Consider the following 20,538-nt stretch of genomic DNA (forward strand, 5'->3'; position numbering starts at 1 on the left):
ACCCGTCTACACATCCCTCCACACAACTGCTCGTTGCCCATTTTAGCTTTATGTAAGTGGAATCATGCTCTGTGCATTCTTTTGTGATTCTTGTGCTCACATCATGCTGGTAAGATGCATCTGTTTTGTTAAGGGCAGCCGGCTGCAATTCATCCACTTTCTTTGCTGTCGAGCATTGCGTCGCATGAGCATACGTGATTTGTGTCTTCGTTCTTCTGTGACGGGCGTTTGCATTGTTTTCTACTGGGGGCTATTGGGGACAGTGGTACCACACCGCTTCCTGGCCAGGAGATTTGCGCTCCTGTATCCAGAAAGAGTGAGGCCCAAGGAGGAAAGGTCTCTTAGAAGAGAGTCATCCAGGTCTAGTCCCCAGAGTGACAGAGGTCCAAGGACTCCCCATTTCCTAAGCTCTCCATGCCCCAAGCCTGGCAAGGCCACAGACACAGCCAGCAAAGTAGATGAATTTTCAAAATTTTATTGTAAAACAGAGCATAAGTCACAGGGAGTAGAAAACTTTCCACTTAACATATACAACACACATTCACTGAGCACCTGCTAAGGGCCAGGTCATGTGTTCGGCCCCCGCGGGGATCTGAAACACACAAGCCATGCTCCCTGCTCTCAGGAGCTCACAGTCTGGTGCAGGAGACAGACAGAGGCTCAACCATCTTTCAAACAAGTCTCAGAATGTCAGAAGTGCTAAAATGGTCCAAGAGCAATTCCTCCCTCCCAGGAGACGTGGAAAGAACACCAGGGGGGCTGCTCCTGTGCTGTGCCCTGGGGGTTGGGAGCTTTTGATGGGTCGGATGGGGGAGGAAAGCACTGCCCGCAGCTGTAAAAGGTCTGGAGTAGAGATGCTACTGGGGCCTGGTCAGTGGAGTCCAGACTTCAGGAATGTTACAGAAAGAAAAATTGCGGGGACCAACAAAATACGCTGACTTTTCATTTTTTTTAGGTTGAGTTGTTACAAAAATAAGACAGGTAAATGAAAAAGGAGAGTTGCTTTCACTCTCCCCTGCTCCTTTCCAGAAAGGACAGTCTCCAAATAAAGGACTCTCCTTCAAATTGGATGCAATTGGCTTTGGAAAAAAAAAAAAGATGAAATCCTTATCTTCCGTCTTGCCACAGACTCTAAAAGCTTTCCCCACGAGACAGCTTGCAAAACAAGGTTGGGCAGGCCAGCGAGTGACAGGAGGGATCCGGGACATGGACACTGGGGCAAGGCAGGAGGGTGAGGAGTCGGCGAGAGGAGAGCAGAGGGCCAGGCTGGCCAAGGCGCCTGGCTTTTGTCCGGAAGCCACAGGCAGCACTGAAAGGCTTGGAGCAGTGCTGTGGCTCAAGCTGCACTTTAGAAAGACCGCTGTGGAGGCAGCATGGAGGTTGGTTAGCTGAGGAGGCTGCTGCTGGAGTCCTGTTTGCAGGGCTCTTGCATATCCTTCTGAGGGTCCACCCCACCAAGGCTGGTCCTCAGAGCCCCACAACAGCCAGGAGACGTCGGGCAGGGTGGAGACGTGTCTCTGGAGTCATCGATGTTGGGAGTGGGGGAAGTGAGGTACAGACACACTAACGTTCCATCTGGAAGTAGAACTTGGTGACCAACATGGCCTCCTCGGGCGTGTTGGTGAGGCTGACGGGCCGGTCGGCCTCCAGGGCTGTGCAGAGGAACCAGCCTGGGCAGGCAGCAGACTCGAAGCTGGTGGTGGGGCCGCTGTCTGAGCGGATGAACGTGAAGCGCTTATCTTGCTCCTTGTTCTTGCTCAGGTCAGTGATGTTAACTGCCTGGAAGCCAAGACATGAGCAGTGAGAACGGGGAGGCATGGAGGTCCTGTGCTGCCCCCTTCTCCCCACCATGACATGGCCTCTGGCTGGCCCAGAGCACGTGCTGGAGAAACGCTGACCTGGGACCACTGCAGGAAGGCACGTGTCCTACATCTCCTAGGACAGCAGAGTCTGTCCCACTGTCACACCTTGACTTTGAAAAATCCGGCCACTCTAGCCATGGGCCAATAAGTTTGGTAAGCAAATGGTACCATCAGTAGAGACCAAGGCTGTGGAGGCTGGTGCTCTGTCAAGGTCTATGCCTCTGGAAAGAGGGCATGGTGGAGAAGGATAGGTGCCCCTATCCACTGGTGGGGGCAAGTGACAGTGCCATGCTCACAGCTACTCACGTTGGGTTAAGATCTTGTCCAACAAGCACCTAAGACAAAGCCATCTTTTCCCAAGGCTGGCAGCCCATTAATATTCCAGGGATCAAGGAATACAGGGCCCTGAATAGGATGCCAACTCATGGGTTTGAGTAGATAAGGATTAGAAGAGAAGGGTCCTGAAGCTTGGCTTCACTGGAAGGTGGCAAGCCTAAGTGGGTTGGGGCCCCTCAGGCAAGAGAGTGACCCACAGAGAATGAGATCCCAGATGAACAATCCTTCTTCGCCCCCTCCCTTACTGAGACTAGACTTAGCCACACAATGGGCTTCAGCCAATGGGACATTAATGGTATGGTGCAAGCAGGGGTTTGATAAGCTTTTGCACAGTGAGGCTTGTCATTTTGGAAAAATCCCTCTTAGGAAGCCAGCCACCATGCTGTAAGGAAACCCAAGCTGACAACAGAGCTCTGAGAGAGCACCCGAAACAAGGGCCTGAAGGGTGAGAAACCATCTTAGACGCCCCAGCGCCAGCAGAGCTCTCTCCCGGGTGCAGCTGCAGGAGGGGCACGAGCTGCACTGAGTGGGTCAGAACTACCCAGCTGAGTCCCCCTAATTGGCCCACAGAGTCCCGAGAAAGAGCACATTACGGTGGTTCCAGCCACCGGGTTTGGGGTGCTTGTTATCTGAGACAGGTCCTTACCTCCAGCTGGAGCCTAGTCTCATCACCAGACTTGACACAGGCCAGGCAGAGCTTCCCCCCATGGATCCCCAGGAACATGGCATGAGACTCAATGGGCACCACGTTTAACTTTTCTGGGGAAGAGCACAGGGGAGGGTCAGGTTGTAGAGAGAATGGGAGGCAGCCTGGACTCTCCCAGGAGAGTTTTCTGTCTCCCCCTGACCAACTAAAACCCTAAGATCAGAAGGACACTGAGGCGCCATCTTCCTGGTCCGCATTCAAATAGCAGATCAGACCAAACTCCCTATCCAGTTACTCCTCAAGGACCAAGTGGCCTAGATTCCGCTCCACATGGTTTCTATCCTTCCTTCTTCCCAGGATACGGGTGCTCCAGGTCACCAAGTCTGCTGCCCATGAGGACAGAAAATAGCACATAATGGGCTCCAGGGCTTGGTCTACAGGGACCTGAGTGACTTTGAACCTGCCTCTTACCCTCTGTGGTCTCTGAGCCCTCACATAGCAGTGAAAATCTCAGCCTTTCTGCCCTTCAGTGTGTTCGTTAGGAGAATTAACAGATGGACAGGAAAGGTATGTCTCACACTCTTTCAGAAGGAGGCAGGGGGCCAAAAACAAGGGGATGGGGCAGGGTGGAAAGATGGAGATCAGATGGTACTGTTCTATAGTATCAAGTCAGCCGATAGGGATGTGAAAGCATCCCGGAAGGCTAGTGCTGAAAGAATCTCCCATCATGCCTCACAGTGGCCTCATTTTACTAAAGGGAAAAACTGAGGTGGGGGAGGGGGCAAAGCTTGCCCATGTTCATGCAGCTCGTTTAGCGCACAGACCAGAACATGGCTGAGTGTGATGTCTGTGAATAAGGGACATAACCCAGCCTTAGATATGGTGTATTCATTTTGGATGGTAGTTAGGGTCTGGACAACAGAGCAACATGGAAGGCTTAATAGTCACAGAGGGAAAGGGCCCATCTTACCTTCTGTGCCCTATCCCTGCCAGCTGTGGCCTGGGAACCCTGTGCCGGTTGGTGGGGGCTCCAGACCTAAGCTTTAAGGCTGCCACCCTCTTGAGGCTGCCCTCAAGTATGCCCTCTAGTGGCCAGGCTTCCCCCAGCTTCCCACTCAGCCGCAAAGACCCAATGGGGATTAGGGCTTTGAAACTAAGGTTTTGGGGGAACAGGATAAGGACTCCAGGGCAAAGTGACCCGGTTCCCACGCGGCAGCCACTTTCCTGGCAACCACTCACCTTCTAATTTAGTACTTGGTCCTTGCAAGTATCCGGCAACCAGTTGGTTATTCCTTAGGTAGAAGGTCTTCTGGTTAACATCCCAGATTCTGAAATGCAAAAGGACCCGGCTATGGGAAACAACCTCTGTGTGCCCAACCCTGTGCTCCACCCCTTCCTGTGCGCTCCAGAGCTCACTGGATCCACATTCAACTTTCTGCCAGGGGTGTGGGATTTCTGTACACCCACGGCATGGAGGAGAGATTGAGGTCAACACTGATTAAGGAGCAGACCCAACTCCCACAGCTGAAAGCAGTGTACCCACATCACATTCTTTTTTTTTTTTTTAATGTTTATTTATTTTTAAGAGAGAGACAGAGCGTGAGTGGGGGAAGGGCTGAAAGAGACAGAGACAGAGACAGAATCCAAAGCATGTTCCAGGCTCTGAGCTGTCAGCACAGAGCCCAACGTGGGGCTCGACCTCATGAGTCATGAGATCGTGACCTGATCTGAAGTTGGACACTTAACCGACTGAGCCACCCAGGTGCCCCAATGCGCACCCACATTCTATCCCTCTCCTCACTTGTTATTCATCCTCTGATTCCCCGAGCAGACACCTTCTACTTCAGCAAAACATGCTCTAGAGTAGCGCCATCCAATAAAAGTTTCTGGGTGCAGAAATGTTCTAGATCTACCCTGTCCAATATGGCAGCCACCAGCCACATATGGCTATTGAGCTCTTGAAATGTGGTGGGACTGAGGATCTGAATTTTAAATTCAATTTAATTTTTATTAATTTCAGTGTAAATTTAAAGAGTTGTCTGAGACTAGTGGCCATCACAGCAGTTTCAAGAGACACAGCAGCTTGTAGCTAACTCACTCTGAGCCTTAGACCGTGAGGGTCTGTTCCCATCAGCCAGTGGCTGCTCTGGGTCTGGCAGGGGCAGCACTCCCTGGGAACAAGCTTCCTTTCCAGCTCACCCAGGGACTTCCAGTCTTTTCTTCTTGGTCAAGGGCTGACAGTGGGACTAACAGAGACTCCATTCCCTGCTGCCCCCCATGTGACCTTGGACCTGTACCTCATCTCCTCACACGTGAAGTGTAGCTAAAACCACCCATCTCATCAGGTGACCTTGGGGAGCTCATGAGCTCAGTGAGGGATAGTGGGACAAACTGTAAAGGTCTTTGCACATGTGAGGATTTGACCCTTCGAGATTTTTCTTAGTTCCTGGATGAGTCTTCTCCTAGAGACCTCTAGGGGCATCTCCTGGAGCTCCCAGCCAGTAGGTGGAGGCAGAGGCAAATCTCGTGAAGCAGTTTCCATGTCTGGAAAGGGGAAGGACTTGCCCCGGATGCACACGCACATGCATGCACACACTTACACAGGCATGCACAGAACCCCGAACTTCAGCCTCAAGCACAGAAACTCAGTCTGAGGGTGAAGTCACCCTGACAAGGCTCAGTCCTAGGATGTCACAGGACAGAGGGCGCACGTGGACAGCATCAGAGCCTGCCAATGTTCCCACAGTGTTGGTGACATCTCACAAAACTCCTGGCTCAATTTTTAAAAATCACAGTAGTTTTCAGGCCCTACTTGACGTTCACAACAACTCAGTAAGGCAGGCAGGGGGTTATCATTAACCCCATGTCACAGATGGGGAAACTGAGGCCCCAGAGGAGCAGGATCCTCCACCATGTCAACACGGAGCCGCAGTGCTAGCCGGCAGTCTGGGACTCTGGGCCATGCTCTGCCCACAGCCACCCTGTGTGCTTCTTTGCCCAGCAAAGAGCCTCAGCATGGTTCCTTGGCACCTGTCTGTCACCCACCGAGTCGCCAGTCTCCGGGAAATAAGTCCCTGGCCAAGTTACTCTGAAATGCAAGCCCTGAAGACCACGCATGTGGCTCCCCTTTCCTGAATAACGGGCATCCCTTTCCAGTCCAAACCCAGTTTTCAGGTGCTGTGGAGGCCAACGTCCCCCGACGGCTGCGATGGCTCCATTTTCCTGTCCGTCCACCCCACCTCTGCAGGGGCGGCCTTACCTGAAGGCTTGCATCCTGCAAGGTCTCTTCCCCAAGGGATGGCAGGCTGTCTCTGAATAGAACAAGAAAAGGAGGAAAGAGATCAGGTAACTGGGGGGGCATCTGCAGATTTCCATTCTGTGGCCACGGCGAGGCAATGGGACACTGCCATTTCAGGCCCGGAGTAGCTGCTTATAAAGAAAATAGTCACTCACCCAAAGCAGGCTGTTGCCGCCCTGTCCCACTCTGAGAAACGGAAATGCCCTCACATTTCCAAAATGAGAAACCCTTGTTGTTGTCACTTTCAACCGTGCTGAGTGTCGCAACGGGGTGTTGTAACTGACTCCCTCCCCTTTCCCCCTGTGTAATTTCCCCAAAATTGAGCTTTCTATTTCCCCCTCACCAAGTTCCTGGGAAGAAGAGCACAATGAAAACTGAACGCTCCCTCATCTTCCTGACAGGTATCCTGAGACTGTTTGTTGACTTTGTAAAAATAGATTTACGTAGAAAAGTCCTCCTCTCCTAAAGCTAGGTGGTGGGGTTCCTCAGCACCCAGGACGGTCTCATGTCACTTTGTATTCTTTGAAGGATGCGTGCCCTTGCTGGACTCTGGACCAGGGACTAGCAAACATTCTGTAAAGGACCAGATAGTAAATATTTTAGGGTCTGTCTCCGTCATGATTACTCAATTCAGCTACCGTAGCTTAAACAGTAGAAGAGGCGATCTGTAAATGAGCAGGCTGATTGTGTTCCGATACAACTTTATTTACAAAAACGGGTGGTGGCCAGGGTTGGCTTGGTTTGCGGACCTCCTGCTGTAGTGCAAACTTCCTGAGAGGTGCTTTGAAGCCAGCTCTATTCCTGCTATCCGCATCTTTAAAGTAATCGTCTTGGGAAAATGGGGCCAATTCAGCACCTGGAGAAAAATGGATCCAAATTTCACCTCTGCCATTTGCCATTTGCTACCCGCGTGACCTGGAACAAGTCACTTCACTTATTTGGGCCTCTGTCTCTGTCTCCTCATGCCCAGAATGGGATTGATCACGTCTTCCTCATGGGTGAAAAGGAGGAGGGAGGGAGGGAGAGAAGGAGGAAGGAAGGAAGGAAGGAAGGAAGGAAGGAAGGAAGGAAGGAAAGAAGGAAGGGAAAGGAAGGGAAGGAGGAAGGGAAAGGAAGGGAAGAAGGAGAGGAAAGTTCTAGCCTGCAGTGAGCACTAATACTTATTAACTTCTTTCCTTACTACATTCTAGAAGTTAGGAAAAAGGTATGCGTACTCCCATTTACGGATGAGGAAAATACGGACAGGGCTTCTGCATGATCAGAGCACACAACGCTAATGCAGAAACGTAGGCTGAAGCATTGGAGAACTGGATGGGAGCTCGGCAGCCCTCCTATCCCACCCTACCATTGTTTTGAAGAACACTAAGACTCAGAGAGGGAAAGGGACCCGCCCAAGGCCACACAGCACGTTAATGGCAACGATATGCCCAGGAATCCGGGTCTCCAGACTCCTAGCCAGTGGTCATCCTGTTCACAGCGGCTGATCTTGATGAGCTCAGCCAACAAATATGTTCAACAAATCAGCATCTGTGTCCAAATGAGAGTAAAATCCTTCAAGGAGGAAGGCTACACTGCGTATTTGAAAGTTGCTAAGAGAGTAGATCACAAAAGGTATAAAAGATAAGATATAAAAGATATTTTTATGACTATGTATATAAAACAGCTGTTGGGTAAATCACTATGTTGTACACCTGCGACTAATACAATGTTATATGTCAATTATACCTCAATTAAAAAAATTTTTTTAAAAAGGCAGGCTTCTCAAATCTTTCAGAGCAAGTGGAACATTTCTGCAAAAATTGTATCATCTCCCTGAGTGATTCCTTTGAGGAGCAAAGTGGCGTGTACGTGTCCCCTCTGTTCTCACAAGGTGAGTGACCTTGAGGGAGACATTCACCTTTGAAACACATGCGAGAAACAGTATCTACCCTTGAGGGCCAAAGGGGAGTTTTGTTTGTTTGGGGGAGGGCTGGCTGAAGGAGGTGATGTGTAAGAACCTGCTTGATTATTTGCCTCTTGCAGCATTTGCTGAATTGCGGGATACGATTTCTGGAACGCTTAGAAATCATCAGGTGCCTAAACTTGGTCAGCACCTCTCTGAGATGAAAGGCAGCTAAACTGTGATAAACCCTCTCCTACTTGCCTCAATGTTACATCCACATCCCTTGAAAAACGTCCCTGAAGACTGAAGAGAAGTGACTTGCCCAGGGGAGGCCGAGCGGCCCGGAGCCTGCCCTCAGACAGCACTCCAAGCCAAGGTCCCACCCCCCCTGGGGCCGCTGGGTAAATGCTCCTCTGTCCCTAGCCCAAATTCAAAGAGACAGGTTTCTCCTGGAGAACAGAGCCCTGAGTTCTCCACCTTTGCCAGGTCTGTGCCCTTTTCCCACTGTGCCCAAGAAGTGTCCTGGCAGGCCTTTCTGAGTATAGAGGAAGGAGTTCCTAGGGCCGGGCCGACAAGTCAGGCCGACCTGGGGCTGCGTCCTCCCATCACTTATGAGCTGGGCCACCCAGGCCCAGGTCTCTTGGCCTCGGTTTCATTATCCATTAGACAGGCCTAATAATTGAAGCCTTGTCACGGGGTTCTGTGAGGATTGAGATGGTGCACATGATGTATTTAACCCTGACCCTGGCACGTAGGAAATACACAAACAATAGAAAGCTACTGCGTCTGTTTTGTGGCCCCACGTAAAGTGAGAAAGGTCAGTCACAAGGCCCCTGAGCCAGTCAGCCCTGCCCTGCACGCCCAGTTGGACTCCTGAGGGGGAGGCCCTCATCCCTCTGGGCTGGGGGAGGAAAGGAGTGGGGGGGGGGTGAGAGGCTCTTTCCCTCCCCTCACGCTTCTGGCCACAATTCCTCTCTTGGTTCCGTCTTATCAAAATAGTTGGTGTCTCGATGATCTCTGCCCACAGGAAATCTCTGACTAAACTTGTTCTCAGTTCTGGCTCCTCAACTGCTCACTCCAGTTCCTGAATTCGGTTTAACGACCACACCACATAGCGGACCCTGGGAGCTCCAGGCATCACAATTGTATCTTGTGCCTTCCTCGGCATGCCGAGCCCTGCCCTGCTAGACACTGGTGACTGCAGAAATGACCAAGGCCCACTCCAAGGGAAACAGGAAAACCAGGCTCTGTCTGTGTCCTTGGAGCGATACCACACAGGCTCTACGGGCCCCTGTTGATGCTTCTAGAGCTCCATCCACATAGGAAGTGCTCAATAAATGCTAACTATTTCTCAATTTCAGTTAATTACATCTTTCAGTTCTAAGATTTCCATTTGCTTCCTTTTTTTTGTATAGTTTCTACTTCTCTGCCAAAAGTTTCCATCTTGTCTTTTAAATCCTTGAACACAGTATTCATGGTTCTTGTAAAGGCTGCACCTGATAACTTCATTATTTGAATCCCTGCTGTGTCTCCTTCTGCCGTCCGTTTTTTCTCTGGTGCACAGGTTGTCTTACATATGCCTGACTACTTTTTACTGACTGCTGGGCACTGTAGCATATCAAAAACTGCAGAGATCATTTGAGCCTCCGGACAAGTCATCTAGAGGTGTATATATCTAGAGATGATTCACTTTTGCTTCTTCTGGGCAGTGAGGCTGTAGGCACTGAAGCCCCACATGACCTTAACCCCAAGAGGCTTGACACGATCGGAGCAGAGCTTTAATAACCATGCAGACTGTTCCATTTCTGTTCACTCCCAATCCTCTCGGGTCCCAGCCCAGACCGGGGGGGTTTATTGAGGCCCCTCCTCCTCAGTGAGAGCTAAAGTACACATTTTATCCTCTCCCTGCCCCCACACCCCCGGCCCTGTAAGTCTGTCCAAAACTCAGCTGGGGCTTCTAAAACCAGCCAGTGCTTCCCAGGGCAAAGGGGCCCAGTGCTGACCTCCACCTGTCTGGGCTTTTGTAGTTCTTCAAAGCCTTGGTCATTCTTTGACACCTTCTGATTATCTAGAAATACATTTTGCTAGCTTTGCCAGTTATCACAGCAGGAAGGTTGATCCTAAGCCAGGCATGGACACTGATGTCTATATTTTAAGTCTTATTACTCAGGATGGTGGAGTTGGAACAGCATTTGGGGGGGGGGGGTACGGGCAGAAGTGACTGAAAAGTTGGGCAGGAATCAGAGGATGAAGGGCCTTTAATGTAACACCAAGGGGCAGGGAATTTATCTTAGAGAAAATGGAATCAGAGGGTGAGACAGTCAGATTTGTCTTATTAAGATAATCGTGGGGCCAGTGGACAGATGGATTAGAGTCGGTGTGAGGTTTGGGGTCACTGAGCCTGAAGGCAGAGGGGTGATGTGCTGGTAAGTGTTGACAGCTGCCTCACCAAAAGGGTTCTCATTAGTAGCATTTGCCTGTTTCTCTGGTGTAAATACTCCCACCGTGGATGATCTCGAGCCACTAGCATGACAGTGCTGAATGCAAAGCTGACAAGAGACACACACAAGCACGTCTCGCTGATGCCAGCATCCTGCAGGGGAGGCCGATTTGGCAGCTCGCCTATCTTTCTTGAGAGAAAGCGTCCTATTTCTTTTCTTTTTCTTCTCCTTCTTCTTGTTTTTTGTTTTTGTTTTTTTTGTTTTTTTTTTGTTTTTGTTTTTTTTTTTTTAGAGAGAATGTGCAAGTAAGCAAGGGGCAGAGAGAGAGAGAAAGAGAGAGAGAGAAAAGCAGGGCTCGCCCAATGCAAGGCTCGAACTCACGAACCGTGAGATCATGACCTGGACCAAAGTCAGATGCTTAACCGACTGAGCCACCCAAGCACCCAAAGGCATCCCATTTCTTTCTTTTTTTTTTTTTTTCTTTTTTTCCCCCCCACAGTATCTGTTAGTTTATTTATCAAGAGAAACTATTCCATAACCCAATATTCATGTTTCATACTTCAGGAACACAGATCAGCGACAAACTTTCATGGAACTCAACCCAAGGAAATTCTTTACATTCCAAAATCACTTTGCACTCTGAAAGATACCAGCCTTCTTCATCTCCTCAAAATCTTTCGTGGAATCATAATTTCCGTAGAAATCTGCGTATGTCTTCTTTCTTGGTTCGGCCACAGCAAACTTACAGAAAGCTGCAACCCCCAGGGATACAGGGAATGCTCCAACAGTATGAAATCGCAGACACTTGGCCAGAAGACCTCACATCTGAGGTTTTGCCAAAACACCGGAAGTCTTGGTAGCTATTCTGCTCAACACCAACCTTAAACCCAACGTCCTTCCTAACTGATACAGAAATGGATGGCCAAAAGCATCCCATTTCTTAACTCTAGTCCCTCCCCATCTCAGCCCGGGGGCCTATCGCACTGGTCACGTCCCCCTCGCAGAAAATGATCCCTCCTGACAAATCCAGTTTATCAGGAAACTTCAGTGAATCTTGGTGCAAATGTTTTCAGCTATGCCTGCTGGCGCTGCATTTATGTCATGCGAGCACCACTTGTAAAAATTTAAGCCTTTGGGTGGACAGGTGTGCACCTTAAGTTGTAATGTCTCAGTCTCATGTTCAGCCAGCTCTTGAGTACGTGAGTGTCACAGCACACAGCACACAATAGACACAGTGCTGTTGTCCAAACTTTGGAAATTTTTACTAAGGTAACGGTACAAAGTCTCTGGTTACTCTTTCCAAGAGATGGGTAAATATATTCGTACAAACAGGAGGAGGAACAAGTATATCTCATGCCTTCCCTTTGTCAGTTTCCACCTACCCAGCCCTGCCAGGTAACCAAGTCAATTTTAACAACATCCAGAAGCTTATTAGAAGCTCCCTACAGCAGCAAGCCAGCTTTGGAGACAGATTCTGTCCTGGGCATCTCTGCCCACCAAACTGCAGCCATCAGGGTGACCCGTATGCCCTCCTGGGCCATGTAAGGGTGGTCAGGAGATTATATATAACGTCAACTGTTATCAATCATTGCTTCACAAGAAGCTTGCTCTCCTCCTAGGTCTAAATGGTAAACTTACTGAGAATCTTTTGTAAGTTTCAAAGTCTTCCAAGATGTTTTTTGCTTCAACAATTTCTGGGTTTGATATGAATCTGCACTGAAACCATTATTTATCTAGTTATCTTGTGCGTCTAGAGGGACATGTTTGCTCTTGCCTTCTTGGCTATGGTGACTAGCTTTATAAGGCAGCTAGCTTCTCCACTGGCAGACAGGGAGGGACAGGAACCAGGGAATGGGGGAGGGCACAGCTGTGTTTCTTACACGCTTGCTTCAGGCTGCGTGTTCTATTCTTTCATATGGCTCTCACTTAGTCCTCATAACAGCTGTGCAAGGTGGATAAATGTAGACCCACTTTCAAGATGGGTATATATATTTATACTCACTTTGTAGCATAAAAAAAATCAAGGTACAGGAAGATTAAATCACTTGCCCCAGATGGCGGTGGAGGCAGCACTTGAACCCAGTTCTTGTATTCTTTCTTACCGTCAGTCCTGCCAGAAAGGCAGCTGACCTCTTTCCTCTCTGCCTCATCGCACAGGTAACAGAAGCCAAGGATTGTATTTGTTCCTATGGTGTTCCTTTTGGTTTGAACTCACATCTTATAGAGCAACAATTTATTCCACAATTGCTTGGACATTTTAGGAGTTTGTTTTTTGGTAGTAAGGAAAGGACGATTCTAAGGCCTTACAGAAGTTAAAGAGAAAAAGCTCTTTATCTGGTTTTGAACTAGACTGGCCAACTGTCCTGGTTTTTCTAGGACTTTCCAAGTGTTAGTACTAAAAGTCTGGCATCCTGGGAAGTCCCTCAGTCCCTGGAAAACTGAGATGATTGGTCACCCTATAATATGAATCCTTAAGAGGTGCTTATATCGGCGGGTGGCTGGGATTGCAAATTGCAGGCACAGTTAACTGCTAATCATTGTGTCTTGCATAGCAGAGATGTAGTCCATTAAAAAAAATTTTTTTTAACATTTATTCATTTTTGAGAGACAGAGAGACACAGACCATGAGTGGGGGAGGGGCAGAGAGAGAGGCAGACACAGAATCCCAAGCAGGCTCCAGGCTCTGAGCAAGTTGTCAGCACAGAACCCAATGCAAGGCTGGAACCCACGAACCATGAGATCATGACCTGAGCTGAAGTCAGACGCTCAACCAACTGAGCCACCCAGGCGCCCCAAAGATGTGGTCCATTTTATTAGGTACGTAGATACGTAGATGAAGCACACAAGAACCAAAAAACTTAGTGAGTCTTCCACTTAGGAAAAGAGACCATAGCGGATACGGTATTGATCAATCACTCCCCTTCTGATCAAGTTAGTTTTTAATTTAGCCATTCACATTTTGTTTCCTCCAACTATATAAATCAAAATATGTCCACGTCAAGTGGCTTAAGATTGTTTTCAAATGTAAGTTGTGCAAAGGATTTACCCTTTCACTATCACCATTTTCACCTCACCTCCTCATCCTCCTGCCCTGCCTTCTTCACACACATTAGCGGTATGGTCAGGGATGTTAGAGAGGAAGCAGAGGTCCAGTGAGGTAAGAGACGTGTCCCAAGCACATACCCACCTTCACCCTGGCTCCTCTGCCCTCGAGTTCCCAGCTCTTTAGGCAAACTACGAATCTCTCCATGATCTCTCTCCTCAGAGCCCTGCTCTCTGCTCAGCAAGGATGGCACCACCCACGTCCCTGGCCTTCCAGAAAACATGGTGTCTTCACTGGGCTCACACATACTCATCTCCTGAACTTGAACTTACTCAGCACCTACCACGTGCCACTTTAAAATATTTTGGGGGTGCCTGGGTGGCTCAGTCGGTTGAACATCCTACTCTTGATCTAGGCTCAGGTCATGATCTCAGGATTCATGAGATTGAGCCCCACGTCGGGCTCTGTGCTGACAGTGGGAAGCCTGTTTGGGATTCTCTCTCTCCCCCTCTCTCTCTGCCCCTCCCCTGCTCTCTCTCTCTCTCCCTCTCTCAAAATAAATAAATAAACATTTTAAAAAATAATAGGGTCACCTGGGTGGCTCAGTTGGTTAAGCATCCAGCTCTTGGTTTAGGCTCACATTTTAATCTCATGGTTCATGAGTTCGAGACCCACATCAGGATCTCTGGATGTCAGCACAGAGCCCACTTCAGATCTTCTGTTCCCCTCTCTACCCTTCCCCCACTTGCGTGCATGCTCTCTCTCTTTCTCTCAAAATTAATAAACTTAAAAAATAATAAAATATTTTGGAATGAACCATTTTTAAGTATAGTGGTTTCCTCACATTATATCATTATCTAGTTCTGGGAGTGGCACCCCCTTTACACGTTCGAAAGATACCCAAGACCACGGGCTAACATTTTCATACAAGCCACTGGAGACTGCCTCACCTCCTCCAAAGGGGAGGCCTTGCTGCCCTTGGAAAAACTGCTTGTGGTTTCTAAAGCACTTCTCCCTCCATGACCTCATTCAGTCTCTGCACCCCTAGAACACAACACAGTGATTTAAGAGACAGACCGTCTGCAGTGGAGCCCGGCTCCTCCCCTTGTAGTGGCTGTCTGGCCTTGGGCAAATTACTTAACCTTTCTGTGTCCAAGTTCCCCCTTCTGAAACTGAACAATAACAGTGCTTCCCCATATGGTTGTTGTGAGCATTAGAAGAGACAGGCCACCTAAACAGCTCGGCAGAGCACCTGGCTCATAGTAAGCCCACAGAAGGATTGGCTATTACTGTACCCGTGAAACCCTGAGAGTTTGCCTGCCTCCTCTTGACCTGAGAAGAGTGAGACCCAGAAAGGAGTAATAGAGGCCGTTTGAGGCCAAACACAGGAACTAGGCCTCCAGAACCCCAGTTTTAAGATCTTTTTTCTGCCCTACACAGATCTTAAACAGACTTCAAAGCAGTAGCCCGTAGGCTGCGTATTTCCATTGCTCACGTTACTGTTTTATTTAATCAAACTACTACACAAGGAAATCAGAATATCTGACTGCTCCTGAGAAATGAGAAGTTCTGGCCACCTGGGCCCGCATTCTCATGAGACAACCAGCTGCTGGAACCAGTCAGTCCCCACTAATTCCCAGTCCCCACCCTTTGGTATTATCCTTCAGCTCTTGTAAGCTAGTGCCCGCTTCTTTTAGTATTTCTCATTGAGTTCACACTGTTCTCACCCTCATTTGACAGAAATATTTCTCCAATTTCTATGTCTCTGTCAACAGTGGAAAAGGACCAATAGAGTCTAACAGCTCCATGATTTTTCTCACAGCAGACGTGCTTCCTCTGGCGCCCGCTGGCGGGACAGGCATTGGGCTTACCTCAGTGTATGTGTGTGGTCCGCTGTAGCCTCCACCTCGGCCAGGTCTCCAACATGGGCCTGGAGCTACATGCCCTTGACATTTCTCTGGAAGCCTGCCCTCAGTAAACACCAGTAAACACCAGATAGTTTCCTCCCCATTTTTCAGATGGAAAAATAGGAGTGGAAGGCGCTTACCTGATGCCATGGGGAGGGCCTGGTAGCTTACGAGGTCTTCTGAGGCCTTCTACACTCTGGCTCCAGACTGAGCTGCTGCACAGAAAGGAGAAGCACCGGGCAGTACCTGTGCCACCAGCACCTCCCGGGATGAAGTTGCTCCTTCCTTCCGGATTACCTGAGGAGAGGAAGAGGAAGAGCCACTGCCTGCCTTCTACACACCCAGGCAGGGCTCGCCAGGCCCAGCTTCCAAAAGGGTGACTCAGGCTAACAGGAACCAAACAGGTTCTTATCTCTCTGTAAAACCAGAGGCCTCACGTGAGGAACCGACCGGGATTAGTAAGGCTGGACCTTTGTGCGCACCCAACTTTTGTGCTCAACCCAATCATGCATGCATGCGTTTATTCACCTAGTCAATATGGGTTGACCTAATCCTGTGTTCCAGGTAATCTTCCAGGCACTGGGGGAAAGCCAGATAAGGTCCCTGATAGTCTAACAGAGGAGGGCAAGACAAGAAATTAGGAAACAAATGGACTACCTTCATATGAAACGAAGTGTGGTAGGGGAAATCAAAAACATGATAGGTTTTTGAGGGACCTAGGCTAGGGGTGGGTGCATGTTTTCTGCAAAGTGGTCAGAGAAGGCCAATCTGAGAAGCTGACTTGCGACCTGAGACCTGAGACCTGAGTAATGTCAAAGAAGTGGAAGAGTGTCCTGGGGGAGGGAAGAGTAAGCACAAAGGCCCTTGGGTGGGGACCTTCTTGGTCTATTTGGGGACCATGTGGAGGCTCATAAGGTTGGGGTGTGGCTTATGGAGCAGCAGGGTGTCCATCCTTTCTTCCAGCTACCCTCAGGCTCCCCACCCCAGCTCCTGGCATGACAACTGCCCACAAGGCCAGATACTCTCTCCCCACCTTCTCTAGAAGACTCTATGTTCTAAACCTTCTCCTCTTTGCCATTCCGAACTTGCTCTCTAGCTTTATGCCCTTGGGTCCTGCCATCAGGGAGCAGACAACTCAGGAATCTTTAAAACCATCTGGGTTGATGCATGGGGAGCAGTGGCAAGGGATCCCTTGGCAAGCTAGAGGTCTTGAATCTTGTCCTCTGGCCTACCACTAACCAGCTGTATGACTCTGGAAGTGTCCCTTACATTAGGGGCAGGCTGGAGCAAGAAATGGCATGCAAACTGTAAAATGCTTTATAGGCTGTGTGCATTGAAATAGGGCTTTGCTCTAGACAGGGCCTTAGGGCACAGGGGAAGGGGAGAGTGAAGGGGCGGGCCAGCCTACTGGCCACCTTCAAGCCTGTCTTTTCTGTTGGAGAAGGAAAGGCCATGCTTACTTGCAGAAGGGCTCATCGTTCATAAACGTTTCAATAGGGGTCTGTTGGAGTTCTTCACTTTTCCTCTAACCCTGTCTCTGGGGCCTGGGCTCATTCCCAGGGCCCCTTCACTCAGCCCACAGGGCCTGAAGTCAGCAGAGAGATGCAGAGAGCCAGAGGCGGCCAGGGTGCCCGTTCCTGGGTACTTCTGACCACAGGGACTTCCCACAAGGCCTTCACTTCCTGTTCTATTCAGCCTTGGCTCATCAGCTAGAATGCCAAGGCTTCCGAGTTTGGGCTGGGAATTTCTGAAGCAGGTTTTGTAGAGAAATTCCTGTTTGCTAACGAATCAGGAACTAAATTTTGTAAACCTGGAAAGTTGGGCCCTTGGGGCAGCTTGGGAACCTGCCTGTGGATGCCATCTTGTCATCATGGTGTGCATGTCTGTTATTACACCAGAAGGACCACTCTGTGAGGCAGGTTCTGGCACTCAGAGTTTCAGATCCCAGTCTCACAAACTACATCTGTGTGATCTTAGAAACATGTGTAAAAGGAAGGTAAGACTGTTAGTCACCTTTTGGGGTGGCTGTGAGGACTGAGCAAACAAACATAAGGTGTTTAGAACACAGGAAGCATTATCTAAGTATGAGCTATAATTCTGGCAGAGCATGGGTCTGATGTCTCCATGGGGAGCTAAGAGCCTGGCCTAGTCTGCAGTCGGTAAGATGGTAAGCTAGGCTGCCAGTCTGGGTCGGGGATGGCATGTTGATCAGTGCACAAGGCTGGCATTTCCCATCCAGGCCTGACACGGGGCACTTCCAGGATGGAGGAACCATTTGTAGGCATCTCTAGCCCTCTAGAGCCTAGCCCACTCCAGAACTTTCCTCTCCAGGTTTATCACCTCTCCTCCAAAGCTGCAAAGATCTAAGGGATCAGTGGCCTGGCCTGGAGCACTCAGAGCACCTGAGAAGCCCAGAGTCAAAAACGTCCCAGAGATGGGGAAGTCTACAGTTGTGGGAAGGGCTGGCAAAGGGGAACTTGGGAATTCCTGGTGGCTGGGGACCCTGGGTGGTGGAGGGGGGCTGCTTCGGAAGAACACTGAGGCACTCTGCCTCCAACAACAATGACTGACCACTCACTCCAGCACTGACCTCCCTTGGGCCAGGCCATTGCACAAAGAAGAAGGGGGTGGGGGACAGATAGAAGACAAGGGAAAAGCAAGAGGTAATGAGGAGAGCAGGCATCAGGAATGGAGGAATGAGATATTGAGGTTCAATGTTATTAGAATCCATGTCTCAGATTAAGACAGCTGCAGGTGAGGTCTCCTGGTAGGAGAGATGCCAAGGCCCCAAAGGGAAGTCATATGCTAGGCTCAATGGCAGGGTTCCTGTGCACTGTGGGAAGACTAAGAGCATTAGAGAATCCCTCCACTTCAGCCAGGGGAGACAGGCACCAAAGGGGCATCCTGCTTCCTGCTGGTTTCGGTCATGAGGCCAGAGCAATGGATCTGAGTTGTGACAAGAGATACCATTGAGCTGTTTCACACGGTCTTAGATCAATACTAGTCCTCACAGGTTCCAGGAGAGTCTATACAACCTGGCTCCAGGCTCAGCCTGCAGAACAATCCCCTTATTCCCTGAACTCTAGCTACACAGTCCTTTTGATTTCTCAAGTTCACCTCTTCCTCCCGCCTCAGGGCTTTGACGTAGGCTCGTCCTCTGCATGGAACACCCTCCCCTGCCCCATTCCACTGACTAGTGGACCATCCTCACCCTTAAAACCTTCATTTGTGTGATCCTCTGTGCGACCTCTGCCTCCCCGGCAGGTCACGGCAAGGACTGTGTCTGTTCTGTTCACCATTATATCCCCAACTCACATGGTGCAGAACCTGCCACATGGAGAAATGAATAAAGGAATGGATGGGAAGCTACCACTCAGGTGCAGTGTCTCTCTCTCTCTCTCTCTCTCTCTCACACACACACACACACACCCCACTCACACATCTGTATGAATGAATAAGTCTGCCACCATGACATTTCCAAGTGGTCACGCATTGAAACACACATGTTCACATCAACCAACGCCAAGATGTGCAGATTCTGCTTAACCCCACGATCCACTCTTCTGGGAACTTCCCCATTGCCACCACCACAGTTCACAGGGCCAGTCACGTATAAATGTCCCTGACTTTGTCCCCAGGCCATGGCTGATTGGACAGTAGCTGGGGGGATAGCTCCTCCAAACTAATGCACCACTGGGAAGGAGGAACTAGAATGCAGAGGCCAGGCCACATGTAATTGCTCTCAAACTGAGGACCTCAAAATCCATAAGTCATTGCCCACGTGTGTGGGGTACATTGCAGTTGACAAAGCTCCTAGACGTGAGTCCACGGTGCAGCAGGGCCTGTCTGAGGTTTTGTCTGCCAGGCTCCCTGCCTCACGTGGGTGAGCCACCCCAGCTTTTCTCAGCCCAGCCGTCTTACCACATCCTCAGCCACAGTGCATGGGACTCAGGACCTGAGTTAGAACAATCTAAATCCTCCTGGTATCGTTCACGCTAAATCTAAGAAAGAGAAGCCATTCTACTGGCTTTCACAGCAGCCAAATAGTAAAAGCTGTCAGCTAGTTCTAAGTGCGATTTGGTCCCTTGTGACAACAACCAACAATCACAACAAAATCTAATGTACATTTGCTCCATGAAGACTTAGCCCCCAACCACTGCCATGTGCTATGTCAGGTCCTGAGGGGTCAGAGGTAACTGTGGTGGGTGTGTCCTTGTCTTCACAGGATACAGTCTTCATACCTCCAGAAAACTGCATCACAGGGTGATATGTGCATGGACAAGGGAAGCACAGGGTTTTGTGGGAGTGCAGAGCAGGGACACTGTAGTTGGGCTTGGGGGAGCAGCCAGGGGAGGAAGATGGGGCAGGTAGGGGAGGAAAAGGGAAGAGAAGCTCCAAAGTGAAAGAAAGCCTGGCTAGGGGGTTTAGGCAAAGCAGAGCTAAAGTGTAGTGTTCCAAGGGAAAAGCCGTGGGAGCATACACTCTATGCTTATCTGGGGGAAGAGAAGTTGGGGAGCTGATAGTGGTTATGGGGTCTTATCCGCACCCCCCCCCGCCCCCCGCCTAAAATAACTTAAGCTAAAGTAGATCTCTGTTGGTTGTTTCATGCAACAGGGTGGCTGGGTCCTGGGAAGCCCTGCCTCAAATGTTAGTCACCTGAGAAAGCTTCCTTTTCTGAGGCCAGGGGCTTTTATTAGGAAAGAAGTATTCTAACCACAGGGTCTTGCGGTGCGTCAGAATTCCTGGAGAGACTGAGCTACAAAGTCTCTCTGTGCTCGGTAACAGGAATGTGCAATTGACCTGTGGTTTGTTACAAAGGGTTGCATCATTGGGGAAAGAAGGCTGTGCCCAGGAACAGAATAGCCAAGGGTCTGGAGTTGTCCAGACCTAGAGGCTTCCCCAGTTGGCTGGATCCCAGTGCTGGGGGCCAGGGTCATGGACTTAGACCTCAGGAGAGTCTCCCCATCCTAGTCTGTTGCAAGGACATGGAGTGCACACCTAACCCGGGCCAAACTCCCTGCTGCTCTGGGAAGAGGACTTTGTGTGGATGGCTCCATGCAAACCTACTCCCCTTTGTGGTTCATGCTTAAATGACCGAGGATGGTTTTAATGCGTGCACACAG

General features: G+C 49.7%; 1 protein-coding gene, 1 long non-coding RNA gene and 1 pseudogene across 4 annotated transcripts; 1 reads left to right on the forward strand and 2 right to left on the reverse strand.

Annotated features, from left to right (window-relative positions):
- Positions 1-459: 459 nt before the first annotated feature.
- Positions 460-15,687, reverse strand: LOC115510834 (interleukin-1 receptor antagonist protein). 3 transcript variants are annotated; one of them, XM_030311117.2, is made up of 5 exons: positions 15,556-15,687; positions 6,104-6,155; positions 4,084-4,172; positions 2,845-2,957; positions 460-1,779 (listed from the first exon to the last, which is right to left on the reverse strand). In XM_030311117.2, exons 1-5 carry the CDS (start codon positions 15,563-15,565, stop codon positions 1,564-1,566), a joined length of 480 nt encoding a protein of 159 aa, XP_030166977.1. In that variant the 5' UTR covers positions 15,566-15,687; the 3' UTR covers positions 460-1,563. The 3 variants fall into 3 exon arrangements, with proteins under 3 accessions (XP_030166977.1, XP_030166978.1, XP_030166976.1); XM_030311118.1 differs by lacking the exon at positions 15,556-15,687 and adding an exon at positions 6,298-6,377; XM_030311116.1 differs by lacking the exon at positions 15,556-15,687 and having other exon boundaries at positions 6,104-6,278.
- Positions 6,478-10,743, forward strand: LOC116737990. Its single transcript, XR_004343431.1, has 3 exons — positions 6,478-6,543; positions 7,917-8,012; positions 8,165-10,743. It is a non-coding gene; the product is annotated as an uncharacterized LOC116737990 (long non-coding RNA).
- Positions 10,959-13,575, reverse strand: LOC115509810 (annotated as a pseudogene).
- Positions 15,688-20,538: the final 4,851 nt, after the last annotated feature.

This window comes from Lynx canadensis, chromosome A3 (assembly GCF_007474595.2).
Source record: "Lynx canadensis isolate LIC74 chromosome A3, mLynCan4.pri.v2, whole genome shotgun sequence".
In the NCBI taxonomy this organism is placed as follows: domain Eukaryota; kingdom Metazoa; phylum Chordata; class Mammalia; order Carnivora; family Felidae; genus Lynx; species Lynx canadensis.

Excerpts from the sequence above, each read along its gene's own strand:
- LOC115510834 (XM_030311116.1), bottom strand. The coding sequence starts at position 6,219 with ATGGAAATCTGCAGATGCCCCCCCAGTTACCTGATCTCTTTCCTCCTT. Across the intron at positions 2,958-4,083 it reads ACCAAGTACTAAATTAGAAG|AAAAGTTAAACGTGGTGCCC; the intron begins GTGAGTGGTTGC and ends GCTCTTCCCCAG. Across the intron at positions 1,780-2,844 it reads AGACTAGGCTCCAGCTGGAG|GCAGTTAACATCACTGACCT; the intron begins GTAAGGACCTGT and ends CTTGGCTTCCAG.